At 45.4% G+C, this 16,552-nt stretch overlaps 1 protein-coding gene across 5 annotated transcripts; it reads left to right on the top strand.

Moving 5' to 3' along the window:
- The first annotated feature begins 35 nt into the window (after nt 1-35).
- On the top strand, nt 36-16,379 carry CABYR (calcium binding tyrosine phosphorylation regulated). 5 transcript variants are annotated; one of them, XM_055324324.1, is made up of 5 exons: nt 36-83; nt 2,864-3,036; nt 3,136-3,189; nt 11,166-12,437; nt 14,419-16,379. In XM_055324324.1, the coding sequence occupies exons 2-5, from the start codon at nt 2,889-2,891 to the stop codon at nt 15,015-15,017; spliced, it is 2,073 nt and encodes a 690-aa protein (XP_055180299.1). In that variant the 5' UTR covers nt 36-83; nt 2,864-2,888; the 3' UTR covers nt 15,018-16,379. The 5 variants fall into 5 exon arrangements, with proteins under 5 accessions (XP_055180299.1, XP_055180301.1, XP_055180298.1 ...); XM_055324323.1 differs by lacking the exon at nt 36-83 and having other exon boundaries at nt 2,695-3,036; nt 14,419-15,022; nt 16,292-16,379; XM_055324326.1 differs by lacking the exon at nt 2,864-3,036 and having other exon boundaries at nt 42-83.
- Nucleotides 16,380-16,552: the final 173 nt, after the last annotated feature.

Here is a 16,552-nt window from a genome sequence, read left to right as displayed (position 1 = left end):
CCGCTGGGAGCGCGGGCTCCTCCAGGAGCCGCCGGCAAGGGGGCAACGAGGAAGCTCTTGGGAGCGTAGCCGGAAAGGAGAAGGTGGGGCGCGTCTGGCGAAGAGGCCCCGTACGGCCTGCGGCCCCTCGGGGCGCCTCGCGCGTCGGGCTCGGCGGACGGTTCCTCCAGTGCTGGGGAAGGCGGAGGGCCCGGGGTGGGAGGCCGGCCCCCTGCGCCTCTTGGGCTAGTGGACGCGGAGCCGGGGCGCCCGCTGTCACCCTGCTTCGCTGCCCTCTCCACCCAGCAAAGCCAAGGGCGAACCGACGCAGACCCCGGCCGGCCGCGTAGGTCCTGAGGGAGCCAGTGGCCCGGAAGCCCCCTTCCCCCCCGCGCGCCCCGGGCCTGCAGCCCCGTGGTCCCGCTCGGGCGTTAGGCGCCCTGAGGGGAGCGGGTGAAACGGAAGTTCGCGGCTCAGCGCGGGGGCCCGGGTCCTGAAGCTGGTTTTTGACAGAGACTCTTTAAAGGAGGGACGTGGGAAGAATTAGGCTGTCGTGGGAAAGCAGCCGTCAGCGTGTTGTGGGAGTCGGTGTAGCCCTGCTGGGCGTCCCGGCGTTTCTCCACCTGCTCAGGACCGTTCTTGGCTCGGGGCCGAGGTCCGCCGGCCCCGCCCAGAGCCGGGCGGGGGCGGGGGCGGGGGCGGGGCGCGGAGGGCGACAACCACTAGGATCGCGGGACGGCCGTTCTCCCCGCGGCTGGGAGCGTCGACCGCTAACTGCCTCCACCCAGGGAGTGTTGGTAGCTCCGTCTTGGCTGCTAGGAAGCCGCTTCTCCAAACAGACTTACCTGCCCGCGCTGGAGGGCGGACTGTGCACTGGGAAAAACGATACACACAAATAGTTTACATATACGGGTCACACATACATTACACTTCCTGCCTATGGCCCTTGGCTTTTAGCATGTTGGCCTGCCAGACCTAGGCCAGGAGTTTTTTGTTTTTTTTTGTTTTTGTTTTTGTTTTTTTTGAAGATATTTAAGTTTAATACAAATTTTATACAAAGAACATGTGAAAAAAATTTTTTTAAGATTTAATACAGTAAAGGTCCTGTTGACTTCTCTAAAAGTAGGTTTTCTTTTTTAAATAAAGGTTTTATTTGTTCGTGAGAGAGAGAGAGAGAGAGGCAGGCTCCATGCAGGGAGCCCAATGCGGGACTCAATCCCAGGTCTCCAGGATCACACCCCGGGGCCAGAGGCAGGCACTAAACCGTCGAGCCTCCCAGGCGTCCCTAAAAGTAGGCTTTCGTTAAAGGATTCAATACTCTTAATGTGCTCAGAGGGTTTGCTTTGGCCAGTATTTACTTCTTCCTTGAGCTTGGGGAAGACGAAGGGTACTTTTAGGCATTCAGCATTTTGCTAACACACGACTTTTTATTAGAGGTTGGCTCCTTGAATAATTGCTGTAACTCAGCTGCGCAGCTTAGCCCCGTGAAACTCATTACTCTCTCTACTGTAGGGATGTTGACATGATTCATTATATCGCACTATCCTCCCCTTTATGAAAATTCATTGGAGAAATTTCTCCTGGGTCTCAGTGTTCAGAATACCTGTGATTCTTCCAGGCAACTGATTTGTTTTTTTCTCTCAGGAAACCCGAATCATTTAGCCGGCTGTTTTCGTATCTTCTGATGGCTGCACGGTAGCTCAGGAGTTGATTTGACAGCCCATCTCTTTTTTTTTTTTTTTTTTTTTTTTTTTTTTAATTTTTTTTTTTATTTATTTATGATAGGCACACAGTGAGAGAGAGAGAGGCAGAGACACAGGCAGAGGGAGAAGCAGGCTCCATGCACCAGGAGCCTGACGTGGGATCCGATCCCGGGTCTCCAGGATCGCGCCCTGGGCCAAAGGCAGGCGCTAAACCGCTGCGCCACCCAGGGATCCCTGACAGCCCATCTCTATCAAGTGTAGGACCTATGGCTTGTCCTACACTAACCTGTATTTTTTCTACCATACTTTTTTCCTTACCGCTAAACTCATTTCCGTAAATAATTTTGTTCTTTACATGTATTTATAAACCTTAAACCATTTTCTGCAATGGAACAATACACACACACAGTTTGGGATGGCAACCTCTCCAGCTCTTGAGCATTACAGGTTAGACTATGCAATACCTTTGGTACCACTTAAAATTCAGAAAGGCAGGAGTTTGGGGGGGGGAGGGGAAAACTAAGGTAGAGGTTAAAGGAGGATATGAGAAGAGAAAGATGGACATATGGCAGTGGATGGTGTGACCACAAGTAACTTACTCTGATTAATGTTAAAGCAAAATTACATTTAGAGCTAAAAGTAATATACTGAAAGATGAGCAGTGTGTCCAGGGATAGAGTTAGAAAAACAAGGAAAAAAGACATTTTCTTATAGAAACCTTATTATTCTATTCTGTTTGATGAAGGCACAGAAAAGCCGGTGCCCAGGTAGTTTGGAAGGATGTTGTTTAGACACAGACACATGAGCTTGATTTATTTTTCTTGAACTTCTGTATGAAATATTTACTGAATTTTACAGGAACAAGTTTTGTTTGGTTGGTTTTTCCATCTTTGTTTTTAATATTATCCTAGAATTCTTGGCAGGGCTTTTCCCATGGGTTTCTTTAATAGTACCATATTGCTCATCTGCACATAATAAGTTATTGGTAGTGTGTGTGTGTGTGTGTGTGTATGTTAACTACTGTTAAGAATTAGCCCATTTTTTGCTACAATAAATGCCTAGAGATTAGAACACAAGTTAATAATTTCAATAAGAGGTTTATTCTTAGAAACTATAGTTAATTAATAAACATTTTAATAAAAAACATACTATTTATAAGACCTTGTTTTTCTTCATTATAGTTGAGATTACAGACATCCTGCCAAAATGATTTCTTCAAAGCCCAGACTTGTCGTACCTTATGGCCTCAAGACTCTGCTCGAGGGAGTCAGCAGAGCCATTCTTAAAATTAATCCACCAAACATCACCCAGTTCGCAGCAGTTTATTTTAAAGAACTTATTGTATTTAGAGAAGGTTTGTTATTCCTTTAGATTATATATTTGTTGCTTTGAAAAGGAAGGCATTTTAAATTGGGCATTTTATGTATCTAATTTCCTGTATTTATTCCCTCAGGGAATACTTCTCTGGATATAAAAGATCTTGTTAAACAATTTCATCAGATTAAAGGTAAGTACCACAAGTGGTAACAATTCAGTGATACTAGTTATAAATTATTGCATCATTATTACCATACGTTCTAGTTATAAATTATTGCATCATTATTACCATACGTTCTAGTTAAAAATTGCATCATTATTACCATACGTCCAAGCTTAAGAATGATGCTCATACTTTGATCATACTGATGTGATTAGTTTTTTGATCCCTTTTTTTTTTTTTAAATCTGGAGACTGACAGTTTGGAGGATTTTAAATCTCTAAAAGACAAAAATAGGAAAAACTCATCTTCTGCAAACCATCTGGTCCAATGGGTCCAATGAGACCTCTAACAGTGTGTATAAACTATGCCTCACACCCTTTCCAGTATTCCTGTCTTTAAGAAAGTACACTGTGAAGAAAATTGGATATTGTTGTAATAAAGACTCAAACTATAATGAGATACACTATTCAGGAAACTTGCATAAATACTCGGAAGATTTTTTTTTATTAAGCAAAGACGCATCCTTTTTCCTTTTTCCCTCCCTGTGATAGGTTAACTGCAGTCCAGTTGGAGGGCAAGAGATCAGTTAGGTGTTAGTGACCATATTTTCTGTTCCAAGAGTTTCTAGGTAGTTAAGAGATACGTTTTTCCTGGAAAGTGGTCTTCTCCAGTCCATCTCTATCACCAAGGGCCGTCCATCTGCTCAGAAAAGTTGTGTTTTATGGGTATATGTGTAAATGCCTATGTGAACATGAGAGCATGAAACTGCATTGGTAGAGGAGCAATGAAAAAAGGGAGAAAGAGAAAGGCAAAGTTTACATGGTGACTGTTCAAGAAGATCACCAAAGCAAAGTGGGATAAATTGGTCATCCCAAGGACAGGCAAACACATCTAGAAGAATGGTAAGAAGAAACTGGCAGAATTTTATGGAGAAAATGGAGACTTGTGACAGTGAGGGAAATAATGAAATAATTTTTGTTGCATTGGTTGGCCAATATTTTGGAATGACTGTAGGAAAAGAAAAGGTAGGATCAGTGAATTTGAACCACTTTTTTTTTTTTTAAGATTTTATTTATTATTGAGAGAGAGAGAGACTGGCAGAGACAAGAGAAGCAGGCTCCATGCAGCGAGCCCGATGTGGGACTCGATTCCGGGACCTTGGGATCACGCCCTGAGCTAGGCAGGGGCAGGTGTTCAACCACTGAGCCACACAGGCATACCAGTTTGAGCCACTTTTACACTCTGACAGTTTGGTGATGCCAATATATAACATAATCCAGCTAGGGAGAAGCCAGGAGTAGAATCTAGGAAAATGTAAGAATTGAGGATTTGGATCTATGGTGAAAGACCTACCCAAAACCAAACAAGACTAAAACTAGCAAGAGTCAGCATTTGAAGGAGCAGGAGAGTGAATCGCTGTAGGTCAGGAATGTTTTGCTCTCTAGTCTGGCTGCTTCCCTGCAGGGCCCTGATGGCATTTTCAGCTTACCCTGGGACACAGGTCTGGGATTTGCTTACCACTAGCAGGATATACAGACAGGTGCTCTTAGAACACTGACCACTCTCCTTTTCCCTATTAGGCTGGTTTCCCAAGAAGTCAAGGTTATTATGGGCTTTGTACTCATGCCCTCTATTCCAGGAGCTATGTTTGAGAGGCCTGGGATTGAGTAGGATTCCTGTGTTTGAGAATGGTGGTAAAGTTGGTGAATCTTAATGGTGGGAGGTAACTAACTGGTAGCTTTTGAGGCTAATTTGTTTACTGAGGAACTTACCCACCATTCAGCTTACAAGTGGACTAAATTAATGCAGATTAGTTTAATTAACAGACTGAACTAATGGAACAGGTCTACTTTTGGCAGAGGTAAAGAGAAGGAGATAAATGTTTTTCTCTTCCGGTAACTGCAAATACCAAGGCAATTTACATAACATGCAGTTAATCCTAAAAGTCAGTTCACAGTATGGCTGTAGACATAGATTGGTCTTTGGTAGTAGAGTAGAAGTGAACATTGCCTTGTTTTCTAATTTACGGGGGAAATGGGTAAGTAACATGAAGGTATGACTAGATGACCCGAAAATAGAGTTCATTGTTACTGTCTTATACCAGTTTGGCTCATTTGTCTTTCTTTTTATTGTCATACCAACTGGTTTCTTAATGACAGTGTTCATTAACTTAGGTCCTGTCATAGAGACTACTCAAGTCCATCTATATCCAGGAAGGCATAAGTCTGGGCTGCAGAGGGACTATCGAGGGATATACAGCATAAAGTTTCCATTTGGTAGGGCATTTTCTCCCGAGTGACATCCTCCTACCTTCTGACTGGTTCAGTTCCTCAACTGCGATTCCTGTGGGAGTGCTGAGTAAATTTGGCTGCATGGTTGTCCAGTTCTGTACAATAAAAAAGTGGGTAGAACAAGTGGCATCTTCTCTTTCCTCTAAAAACACTTCCTTTAATTGGATCCCAGTGTTAAGTATGGATGATGGTGTCTGTAATACCCTACGTGCTCTGTTGGTCCCAAGGAATGTGGCTGTCCTAGGCTTCCTGTAATTTGCAGTATGGGAACATGGACCTTTCTTTGAGGAATATGTCAACTGACCCTTATTCTGGTCTTTCAGTCTCTTCAGCATGAGGTAAGGTCAACCTTAAGGCAGCAGCAGGTATTAGCTCTTGGTAATAATGTGAGGCAAAGGTTCACTCCCATTCCTGCTGCATTAATCCCCACTCATCTCCCAGTTATCAGATGTGAGCCTGAAAGACCTTTGTTTTATGTCCACATTATATTCCTGCACATATCATTTGTTTTAACACTTTATCCTGGATTTTTCTTGGAAGGAAGCCCATTTTTGGTGGGCTTCTTTATAGGACCAGTAGTATTTACCCATCTCCCTGTGCCTTTAAAAATTCATGTAAATTCATGATGGGAGAGGAAGGAGGAAAAGAACCAGACATGAGAGCAAACTTTCCTTACTTCTCTATTCTGTCACTGCTTCCCCCATTTTCCAGAGCCTGGGATCTTTAGGTTGGTTCCTGGCTCTGTCCAGGCCTCCACTGTGGCATCTGACCCACTGGCCTGCACGTGCCCATTTCCAAAGCAGCTCGTGCTGGTGAAACTTCCTTGGATCCTCTTGTTTTTCTGCAATTTGATGAAACATCTTACCATATGAATCAGTGAAAGCACCCCCATTTTTCAGTCCTCTGAAGAGAGTTTCTTCATAGAACAGAATCATTAATTGGGATTTTAGAAACTTGGGTGATATTTTAGGGTAAAAAAAATTATCTAAGTTCTGCCACTTACTATGTCACAGGTAGGAAAAGAAAGGAATGGAATTATCAAGTACAAGCATACCTTGGAGATAGTGGGGTTCAGGTCCAGACCACCACAATAAAGCAAATATTGCAATAAAATGAGTTAAGTGAATTCTTTTGGTTTCCCAGTGAATATAAAGTTATGTTTATACTACACTGTGGTTTACTAAGTGTGCAATAGCATTATGTCAAAAACCAGTTTACATACCTTAATTTTAGAAAATACTTATTTCTAAAAATGCTAACTACCATCTGAGCTTCCAGAGACATGCTTTGATATTGGTGGCTGCTGACCAGTCAGGGTGGTGGCTGCATCTGTGGCAGTTTCTTGAAAGAAGACATCAGTGATGCTTGCTGCACCGAATGATACTTCCTTTCATGAATGATCTTGATACTTCCTTTCATGAATGATTTCTCTGTAGCATGAATGCTGGGTGATAGCATTTTGCCCACAGAACTTCTTTCAAAATTAGAGTCCATCTTTTCAGCCCCTGCTGCTGCTCGATCAACTAAGTTTATAGAATACTGTAAATCCTTTGTTGTCATTTCAACAATCTTCACAGCATCTTCACCAGGATTGTAGATTCCATCTCAAGAGAGGACTTTCCTTGCTCATCCATTAGAGGAACTCCCCATCTGTTCAGGTTTTATCATGAGCTTGCAGCAGTTCAGCCACATCCTCAGGCTCCTCTCCTAATTCTCGTTCTTTTGCTGTTTCCACCACATCTTCAGGGACTTCCTCCACTGAAGTCTGGAACCCCTCCAAGTCATCTGTGAGGGCTGGAATCAACTTCTTCCAGATGCCTGTTAATGTTGATCACTTGACCTCTTCCCATGAATCACAAATGTTTTTAGTGGAATCTGGAGTGGTAAATCCTTTCCAGAATTTCCACTGACTTTACCCAGATCCATCGGAGGAATCCTTATCTTTTTACAACTCTAGCCTTACAAAATGTGTTTCTTAAATAATGAGACTTGAAATTACTTCTTGATCCATAGACTAGTATTGATGTATTAGCATATGATTGTACCTCTCGTTGTACATCTCCATCAGAGCTCTTGGGTTGACCAGGTGCATTGTCAATGAGCAGTAGTATTTTGAAAGGAATCTTTTTTTTTTTTTAAGATTTTATTTATTTATGAGAGATACAGAGAAAGAGGCAGAGACACAGGCAGAGAGAGAGAAGCAGGCTCCAGGCAGGGAGCCTGACATGGGACTCGATCCCGGGTCTCCAGCATCACGCCCTGGGCCGAAGGCAGGCACCACCCAGGTGTCCCTAAAGCAGGTGTTTTACTCTAAATATTGATCGATCTTGAAAATGAATAGTTTTGTTTTTCTCAAATGTCATTTATTGGAAAATACAATTCCAGAGAAAGTAGCAGATATAAGGATGTCTGGGAAGTGGGTACAGTACACAGACCTCTTTAAATCAGGGGCACAGAAGGTCAAAATAAAATGAGCTACAGGCAAAAAGCCAGTAACACAACTATGGTCCATTCATCTGGAGAAGTTCCACTGAAGGTCTCAACAGTGGGTTTAAACTATTCAGTAAACCATGGTATAAACAGACATGATGTCATCCAGGTTTTGTTGTTCCATTTGTAGAGCACAGGCTAAGTAGATTTAACATAATTTTCAAGAGCCCTAGGATTTTCAGAATCCTAATGAGCATTGGCTTTAACCTACAGTCACCAGCTGCATTAGCCCCTAACAAGAGGGCCAGCCTGTCCTCTGGAGCTTTGAAGCCAGGCATTGACATCTCCTCTGTAGCTGTGAAAGTCCTAGATGATATCATCTAATATAAGAATGTTTTGTCTGCATTGAAAATCTGTTTAGTGTAGTCACCTTTATTAATCTCAGATCTTCTGGATCACTTGCTGCAGCTTCTCTGTCAGCACTTGCTGCTCTGCCTTGTACTTTGATGTCATGGAGACGGCTTCTCTCCTTAAACCTCATGACCCACCCTCTGCTTACAGCTTCAGACCTTTCTCCTGCAGCTTCCTCACCTCTCTCAGCTTTCATGGAATTGAAGAGTCACGGCCTTGCTCTGGGCTTGGCTTAAGGGAATATTATGACTGGTTTGATCTTCTATCCAGACCACTCAAACCTTATCCATGTCAGCAACAAGGCTATTTTGCTTAGCATTTGTGTGTTCACTGGGTTAGTACTTTCAATTTCCTTCAAGAACTTTTTCTTTGTGTTCACAACTTGTCTAACTGGTTGGCATATGATGCCTAGCTTCTGGCCTAAGTTTTCACATACCTTCCTCATTAAGCTTAATCATTTCAAGCTTTTGATTTAAAATGAGAGATATGCGGCTCTTCCTTTCACTTGAACACTTCTAAAGGCCATTGTAGGGTTATTGTTTGGCCTAATTTCAATATTGTCATAGCCCAGGGAATAGGGCTACACACTACACACTAGGACTAAATAAAGATTGGCAGCTAGGCCTCAGATGCTAAAGAGGACCAAATTAGGAAGGGGATCTCCCAGGAAATAACAGGCCACATTTTTTACAAAGTGGAAATACTTCAATAAATACAACAAAGTCAGGGCCTAACACCCAGGGCCCCGTAATAGGAGTGATGCCTCTACTAGAAGACACAGGGGAGGGAGAGAGCTAGGGGACCAGCCAGTCAGTCTTGCTTGACATAGAGCTGCCACAAACCTTCAGTTTGTAAAACGGTAGTATTTGCAAATTGAAATTAAGTACAACAAAATGAGACATATGTATACCTGTTTTGTCCTAGGTACTCACAATGTATTTTGTCAACTAAAGTGACTTTATAAGTAGGTGACATCATTACAGTTTTACTTAAGAGAAATCTGATGCTTGGGCATGATCAAATAAATTTTGCCATTTGGAAACAAGCGTTTTAATGCAAATAAAGTAATGCATTCTGACAAGTCTGTCATAGCACCTAAATTTTTGATCCCTCTCTAAGGCCCTGCCGTGTGAACAAAGCTTTCTGCAATTTGCAGCTACTCTACCTTTGCAATCCTGTCTCTCATTGTATACCAGACTGATAACTTGTCATCATCTGGTTTTTGGTTTATGCTACTTCCCTCTCCAGGAGCTCCTATGCACCTTTCAAATTCTACCTATCTGTAAAGTCCAGTTCATTATTTCATTCAACAAATCTTTAAATTCATACCCATTGCCAGATGCTGTGCTAGGTTAAAGTCAGTGGAGGAAGAGCGAGTTCACTCTCAGCTATGATGGAGGGGCTGAAATCACACTTAGCCTCCTCTCATCAACCATCATAAAAGCTAGAGCAATTATATAAAACAAAGTCCAGTGCCTGGGTCCTTGGGAGAAGGAATTCACAGAAAGTGAGCCCCTATCTTCACCCTAGCAGCATTTTTCAAATTCTTACACAGGGAAAGGGAGGCCAAGCAGAGTAGAAGTGTGTCTGGGAAGAAAAAAATGGAGAAGCAGAGTTCAGGGCTACTAATCTGGCTGGGATTTGGGCACCAAAGTATCAGCGAGGGGAGTGTTTGCAGAGAAGGATCTCCCCAAAGTCTGCAAAGCCGTTTCCTTTGGGTTGCTGGCCAACTCCTGTGCTGCTTGTGTATGGAGGATGGCTTGAGGCTTAGCGGAGAAGCCGAGTGGGGATTTCAGAAGTGGGGTGCTGTCGGGGGCAGGGGGTTTAGGCCCAGCGGACATGAAGAGGCTTGTGAAGTCCTGGTGCTGCAGTGAGACCCCAGGAAAGTCACAGCCAAGGAATAAAGACAGTATGCGAGGAGTAAGGACAGAGCTGAAACACACCTACTTTCTGCTTTTCTGCCAATTTAATTTTATTGGGGAAATGCTTCCCAAGAGAAAATCCTCAGGAGAGCAAGCAGCTGTGAGAGCGTGTGCCGAGGAAGGCCTGAGGTGGTCAGACGGGCGTGGTGCTGAGTGGACCAAGCAGGTGCTGAGTGGAGACAAGGATTTCAGAGCAGTTTCTCCACCCTCGGAGTCCTTCTAGGTCATCAGCTGTCTCGACCTCCCAGGCCATGGGAAGGTCCTCATGCTTGAGGATTTGCTGAGTCCACTTAGAGATCCGGAATTCTCTTCCTGCCACTCTTGTCTGGGTCAGTATGACGTTGGCTGCTGTGTGATCACACCTCACCAGCAAGTGCTACCAGTTTTAGGTTAGACTATACGATGTCTCCTAATGTCAAAATATCCTCTAGGCCCCCAAGTTTTCCCATTCATTGTTAAATTTTATATACCAGTTTTCTTAAGTTGAGGACTGCTTTTATTAACATGACAGCATGTGTTTCATTAATAAGCTGTTCTGTTAGCTGAAGATTAGATCACTTATTGCTCAGTTTTGAAGTCTTCCCACCCGCAAACCCTTGGGTTTGTGGAGAAGTTTAGATGAGAAGCTTTTCCCATGGAGGTTTTCAGCTTCCTTAGTTCTGGGCGGAGTTAGTATGGTCTTTCCCCTGAAGCCGCTGACCAGCCAAAGGGTATCTGATTACTCGTTTTGTCACTGAGTCACTGATTTCTGAGGAGATGAACTGGGGTGTCTTCCAAGTGGATAAAGACAGGGAAGTTTCATTACCCACACAATCAGGTATTGGGAAATTAAGCAAAACTCTCTTGTATACATATTGACATCTGAATGTGCAGCCTATTACAGCTCTAAAATGTGGTGGTGGTGGTGGTGGGAGGGATATATGCTTATTAACCCATCTGGCTCTTTTAGTAGAGAAGTGGTCAGAAGGAACGACACAAGAGAAGAAACCAGAATGTATGGAAGAACAGGTAGAAACATCTGTAGTTTCCCAAGAACCTACACGGATGGAGAAATCTACGGACACAGAGGAGGACAATATAGCTGGACCACTGTTTATGAACAAAACCACTCAGTTCCCATCAGTTCACGCAGAGGTGCTCCTGGAGCCCGAGGAGACCCCCGAAGCAGCCTGCGGTGGCAGCCCGAAACCATCTACCCCTAAGGCTGTGACCCCACCCTCCTCACCATCTCCAGCAGCTGTCTCACAAGAGTTTGCTTATGTGCCAGCTGACCCAGCTCAGTTTGCTGCTCAGATGTTAGGTAATGTTTCATCTATTCATTCTGATCAGTCTGACATTTTAATGGTGGATGTGGCAACAAGTATGCCTGTTTTTTCTGAGGAGGTGCTGAGCTCAGAGGCTGCCGAAGATGCCAAGGTGGCCATTCCCACTGTGTATTCCGCAGAGGCTGTAGCCCTGCAGGTTCTGAGCCAAACATCTGTCCATGTAGATTTGGGTCCTAAACCTAAAGACGATGAAGCTGAACCAACAACAGCTTCCTCCTTCCCCTTGCAGGATGAACAAGACCCTCCTGCTTACGATCAAGCTCCCGAGGTCCCTTTGCAGGCTGATATTGAGGTCACATCATTCGTTCACGTTTCATCCATCTATAACAATGAGCCTGTGACTGAAGAAGTTACTTATGTCGAGCAAATACCAGAACACATAGTTATCCCTTTTACTGATCACGTTGCTTCCCTTAAAGAAAATGAGCCACCAGATAGTCCCATACCTGTAGCACGCGACACAGGCATGTCTGAAAAAACCATAGGTTCCGTAAGTCTTGCACAGTTGGAGGTGGAATCACACTATTCCTCAGTACATATGGAGGCAGAAGCATCAGTTCTGTTCTCTGACACCTCTTTGAAAGGTCAGCCTGCACAATTCCTGGATGCAGGGGGCTCCACCAAAGCAGTCGGCTCTGAAAAACCGCTGCATCTTGAAGTGGAGTTCACTGCCCTAGTTCCTGGCAACTCGGGGCAGGAGGAGTCCCAGGGAAGCTCTGCAGCCCAGGAGATGGAGGTCAAACTCGTGCTCTCTGGGGAAGCTGCTACAGCAGTGCTCTCAGCTGCATCTGTAAGGGCAGCTGGTGGTAGCCCCACTCCTGTTCCAGAAGGTCTTACTGAACCTGAGCTCGAACCAGAACTGGAAGCAGCACTTGAACAAGGTTTGATGAAGCCAGGTAAGAAAATCCTGGTAAGAAAATGTTTACAAAATAACAAATTCCATTTTCAGGTGACCTCTATATTTCAGGTAACCACTGAGGTTCAAGGCTCTCTACAAGTTGGTCAAAAGGCTTAATTCACAATAGTTTTTAAAATGGCAAACCTATTTAAAGGCTTTGTTGTAGTTGAGATTTTACTTTTAGGAGAGGAGTGATTTTAAAGCGACAGCACCAAAGCCTGGCTTCAAAGCTGGGTCACCTATCACTTTCGGACATACCACCTGGAGTGAAAAAACCTTAAGCGCCTGCTGTCAGGCGCAAAATCTGTGATCCGAATATTCCGCTGTGAACGCCAGTCGGGGGGTGTTGGTTTGAAATCAGTCACTTGTGAGTGTAAAATCCAACCACACAACGCCATCCGCAGAGACATGGTGGTGTGTCGCCCCTGCTTTCGCATTGCAGCTGGAGAGCTCTGCAACTGGGTGTGGGGAGCTGGTCAGGGCCCTGGCTCCTGGCCTGGGGGAGAGCTCCTGCGGCTGAGGGGGCAGCTTCATAGCTGGGTGGACTGGACGGGTTGGCTGCACTTCTGTCACATGGGTGAGCATTGGCATGGCAGCAGCAGGAAGGCCAGCCAGGCACCAGAGCGGCCGAGGGGACTAGTCTCCACTGCTGGCCGGGCTGCTGGTATTGCCAGGGCTTGCCCATGACATAGACCTGGCCTGATCTCTCCCTCCATCTAATTAAGGAGTCTGATCTGCCCCCCTGCCCCTGCCCCTGCCTCTTGAGGGCTAGATGGAGCCAACCTCCCCCATTCCTTTTGCAGAAACACTCTCAACTTGGACTCTTCCCAGAGCCAGAATGGTCAAGTGTTACCAGAGCAGGTGTTTTGGGATCAAATTCTGCCTGGCAGTGTGATGGGGTTCTGCACAACTGAAAAGGCCTAGGGCAGCGTTGGGAGCTAGTGTGCGGGACGGGCACGACACTTGTGGCGAAGTGGCAGTGGCATCCCGAGTTCTGGCTCCTCAGCGCCTCGCCTTTTTTCTAAAGCACTACGTGGAGATTTCAAATAGATGGTTTGGCTTGTTCTGTTTTCTAACTGGCTTGTGGAAGGCTCAATTGATGGTATCTGAAGCTACTGAAAACTTCCCATTAATCATGTGCATAGTGTTCTGTTCTTTTCTGGGGAAGAAAAGCTGCACCAGGGATACTTGGCCCAGCGTTCAAAAGGTGAACTCAGCTCAATTTGAGCCAAGTGCAGCTTCTCCTCCATCCCATCTTCTGGGACTCGGTGCTCCAAGACAGCCTTCATTAGGCAGGTCAGACTTGCCATCATAGCTTCCTTGGTGTTATGTAGAAGGATGGCACACTAGGCCTCTTTTTTCTTAACCCCTTGGGGACCAACCAGCCTTGTACTGCCACCCACGACCTATGATTTCAAGTTTTTCCTAAAGGGGATGCTCTCTGGGGTTCTGAGTCCTGGAGTATGCGATGTTCTGTGTGTGGTGACAAATTAACATGAGATTATGGGGCCTGTGAAGGGCCAGAGATAACGGACAGATGTGACCAAAAAGGATGCCCTGTACAGACTTCTCTAGTAAAGGAAAAGTCACCGTGCAGATGTATTAACACTTTTTCAGTGGCTTCACACACACTTCAATTGGATCTTTTGGTAAAGCCCCAACTGTGGATCCTCCACGTCCTGCATGTGGGCGCCCCTGGGACCGGCAGCTTCGGATGACACTGCTGCTTCAGCCACAACTCCAGTGCCCCTGCCACCTGCTAGCACGACACTGTTCTCGCTTTCCAGCAGTAGACAGCCTCACTTCTTTCACATTACCAAACAGGATTTAGCCCTCTCTCTAGCATGCTTTATGGCACATGTTACTACCACAGCCATTTGTTTATATGTAAAGAAAACTTACAAAGACATTTCTGTGCATAGTGCCTGATACAGAGACCGACCTTTAATGCCTGCAAATTTTGTTTTGTTTTTTTATAGCCATAGCAGCAAGCGAAGCAGGACAACCACCACCATACTCTAACATGTGGACCCTTTATTGTCTAACTGATATGAAACAACAGAGTCGCCCATCACCGCCACCTGCACCTGGGCCTTTCCCCCAAGCAACCCTCTATTTATCTAATCCTAAGGATCCACAGTTTCTGCAGCAGCCACCAAAAGTTACTTCTCCAACTTACGTGATGATGGATGACAGCAAGAAGACCAGTGCCCCACCTTTTATTTTAGTAGGCTCGAATGTTCAGGAAGCCCAGGATTGGAAACCTCTTCCTGGACATGCTGTTGTTTCTCAGTCAGATGCCTTGAAGAGATACGCTGCAATACAAGTACCCATTGCTGTTCCTGCAGATCAGAAATTCCAGAAACATAGCCCAAACCCCCAGAATGGTAGTCCTCCTACAAGTGGACAAGATGTCCCCAGGCCACAAAGCCCAGTTTTTCTTTCTGTTGCATTCCCAGTAGAAGATGTAGCCAAAAAAGGTTCAGGATCTGGTGACAAATGTACTCCCTTTGGAAGTTACGGTATTGCTGGAGAAATAACCGTGACTACTGCCCATGTTCGCAGAGCAGAAACTTAAAACTGGTAGGTAAATTTTCCTACCATAACATGTGGGCCTTAACACACTAGTAGTTTGATTTGTTGACTGGGAGATAGAGGTATTTACAGAAATTGAACGGAGATGTGCAAGGAGATAGGGTATACTCAAATTTGATGTGGTTATCCTCTCCAAGTTCATTACCCCCAATTACTAAGAAATGCACAGCAGGTGTACTGCACCAGGACGACTCACACCAAGGACTTGGTGCCTGAGACATGAATCCATCCACTCAATCACCTTTGAATACCTGGTTCTTCACCTAGCCCCCCGGGAAGGTGCTAAAAAGGGATGGCTTTATAAGAAAGACAGACCTTCTGTAGGAACTTTATAAGTTGACTGGCATGTTAAGGGGTGGCTAGGAGCAGAAGCCAGACGTGAGTACTGGGGCCAAGTGGAGAGAAAGGTGAGAGGTTAGAGATGTGGGGGAGTGCCCCCCCCCATCACGTAGCATCTGTTTCCTCTTGAGAGGGAGGAGTTACTATAGGATGGGCAGGTTGAAAACACCCACAACTGGGATTAACTGGATCAGACCATTTTCTCTCACAAATTACCCACCCAGTACTTCAGGCCCTATCCCGTGTGTGGGCAGTGAGGAAAACAAGATGCTGACACAGGCCCTCCTTTAGAGGGTGTTCAGGCCCAGAGGTCAACTGACCCCTGAGTCCCAGGAAGGACCCAGCCCCACAGGGAGCCCACAGAGTAGGACTACTGAGCCACAGCAGGGAGGCCAAGATGAGATGGGTGGGGAGGAGCTGGGAACAGCACCCAGGAGGATGTGTGGGTGCAGCAAAGAGGGGACCGTATGTAGCCTCAGGAGATACACTGGGGGTGGAAAGCACAGCAGGAAGCCAGAAGAAGGACTGCCCTGGAAGGCAGGAGGAGGTCACCAGAGGAAGCAGGAAAAGGAGTTAAGCAGGTATAATGCAAATGTCAAGCTGAACATCTGATGGCCAAAGCTAGATTTCCTCCACGGGCAGGCTCAAGCACCACAGTGACGGTAGCTGAGGAGGTAACTCAGTTATCCAGTGTCGGGTCTGTGCCCCTCCTACTTGCCAGGAGGTGGAATTGTCAAAATGGCTGTTTCCAGCGTGAAATGCTGGGGTATTTCATGCAAAGGTGCAGCTAAATTGATGAGCATTTAGTAACGGGAGGGTAGACCTCGCATTTCTGATCTGCCCCTCATTTTACACGTTCCCCTCGTTTTACACGTTCAGTCTCGTGATTAAACAATTCACTATTTACATTCCTAACAGATGCTGAAACCACCACCGTCTGAGCCAACGTTCAAGGTGGAGTCTGCCACCCGAACGTACTTTGTCAATAAACTTCATGCAAGCATAAAACCTTGTGCTCTTATTTTCTAACTTAGGAAATCTAACCGATTACACAGGCGGCCTTCAATCTTTTCAGACTCATGTAGCCTTTTCCAACTCTGCAGGTGCTGCAGGAGAAAAACTCCCACTTTCTAGCAATTGACTCGGCTTCCAGGCGGGTATTTCTGCCTGGCGACTCTG

The sequence above is a fragment of the Nyctereutes procyonoides genome, unplaced genomic scaffold (genome assembly GCF_905146905.1).
Source record: "Nyctereutes procyonoides isolate TBG_1078 unplaced genomic scaffold, NYPRO_anot_genome, whole genome shotgun sequence".
In the NCBI taxonomy this organism is placed as follows: domain Eukaryota; kingdom Metazoa; phylum Chordata; class Mammalia; order Carnivora; family Canidae; genus Nyctereutes; species Nyctereutes procyonoides.
The sequence above is the reverse complement of the archived record's forward strand: the minus strand, read 5'-3'. Positions and strand labels throughout refer to the sequence as shown.

Excerpts from the sequence above, each read along its gene's own strand:
- CABYR (XM_055324324.1), top strand. The coding sequence starts at position 2,889 with ATGATTTCTTCAAAGCCCAGACTTGTCGTACCTTATGGCCTCAAGACT. Across the intron at positions 3,190-11,165 it reads ACAATTTCATCAGATTAAAG|TAGAGAAGTGGTCAGAAGGA; the intron begins GTAAGTACCACA and ends TGGCTCTTTTAG. Across the intron at positions 12,438-14,418 it reads ACAAGGTTTGATGAAGCCAG|CCATAGCAGCAAGCGAAGCA; the intron begins GTAAGAAAATCC and ends GTTTTTTTATAG.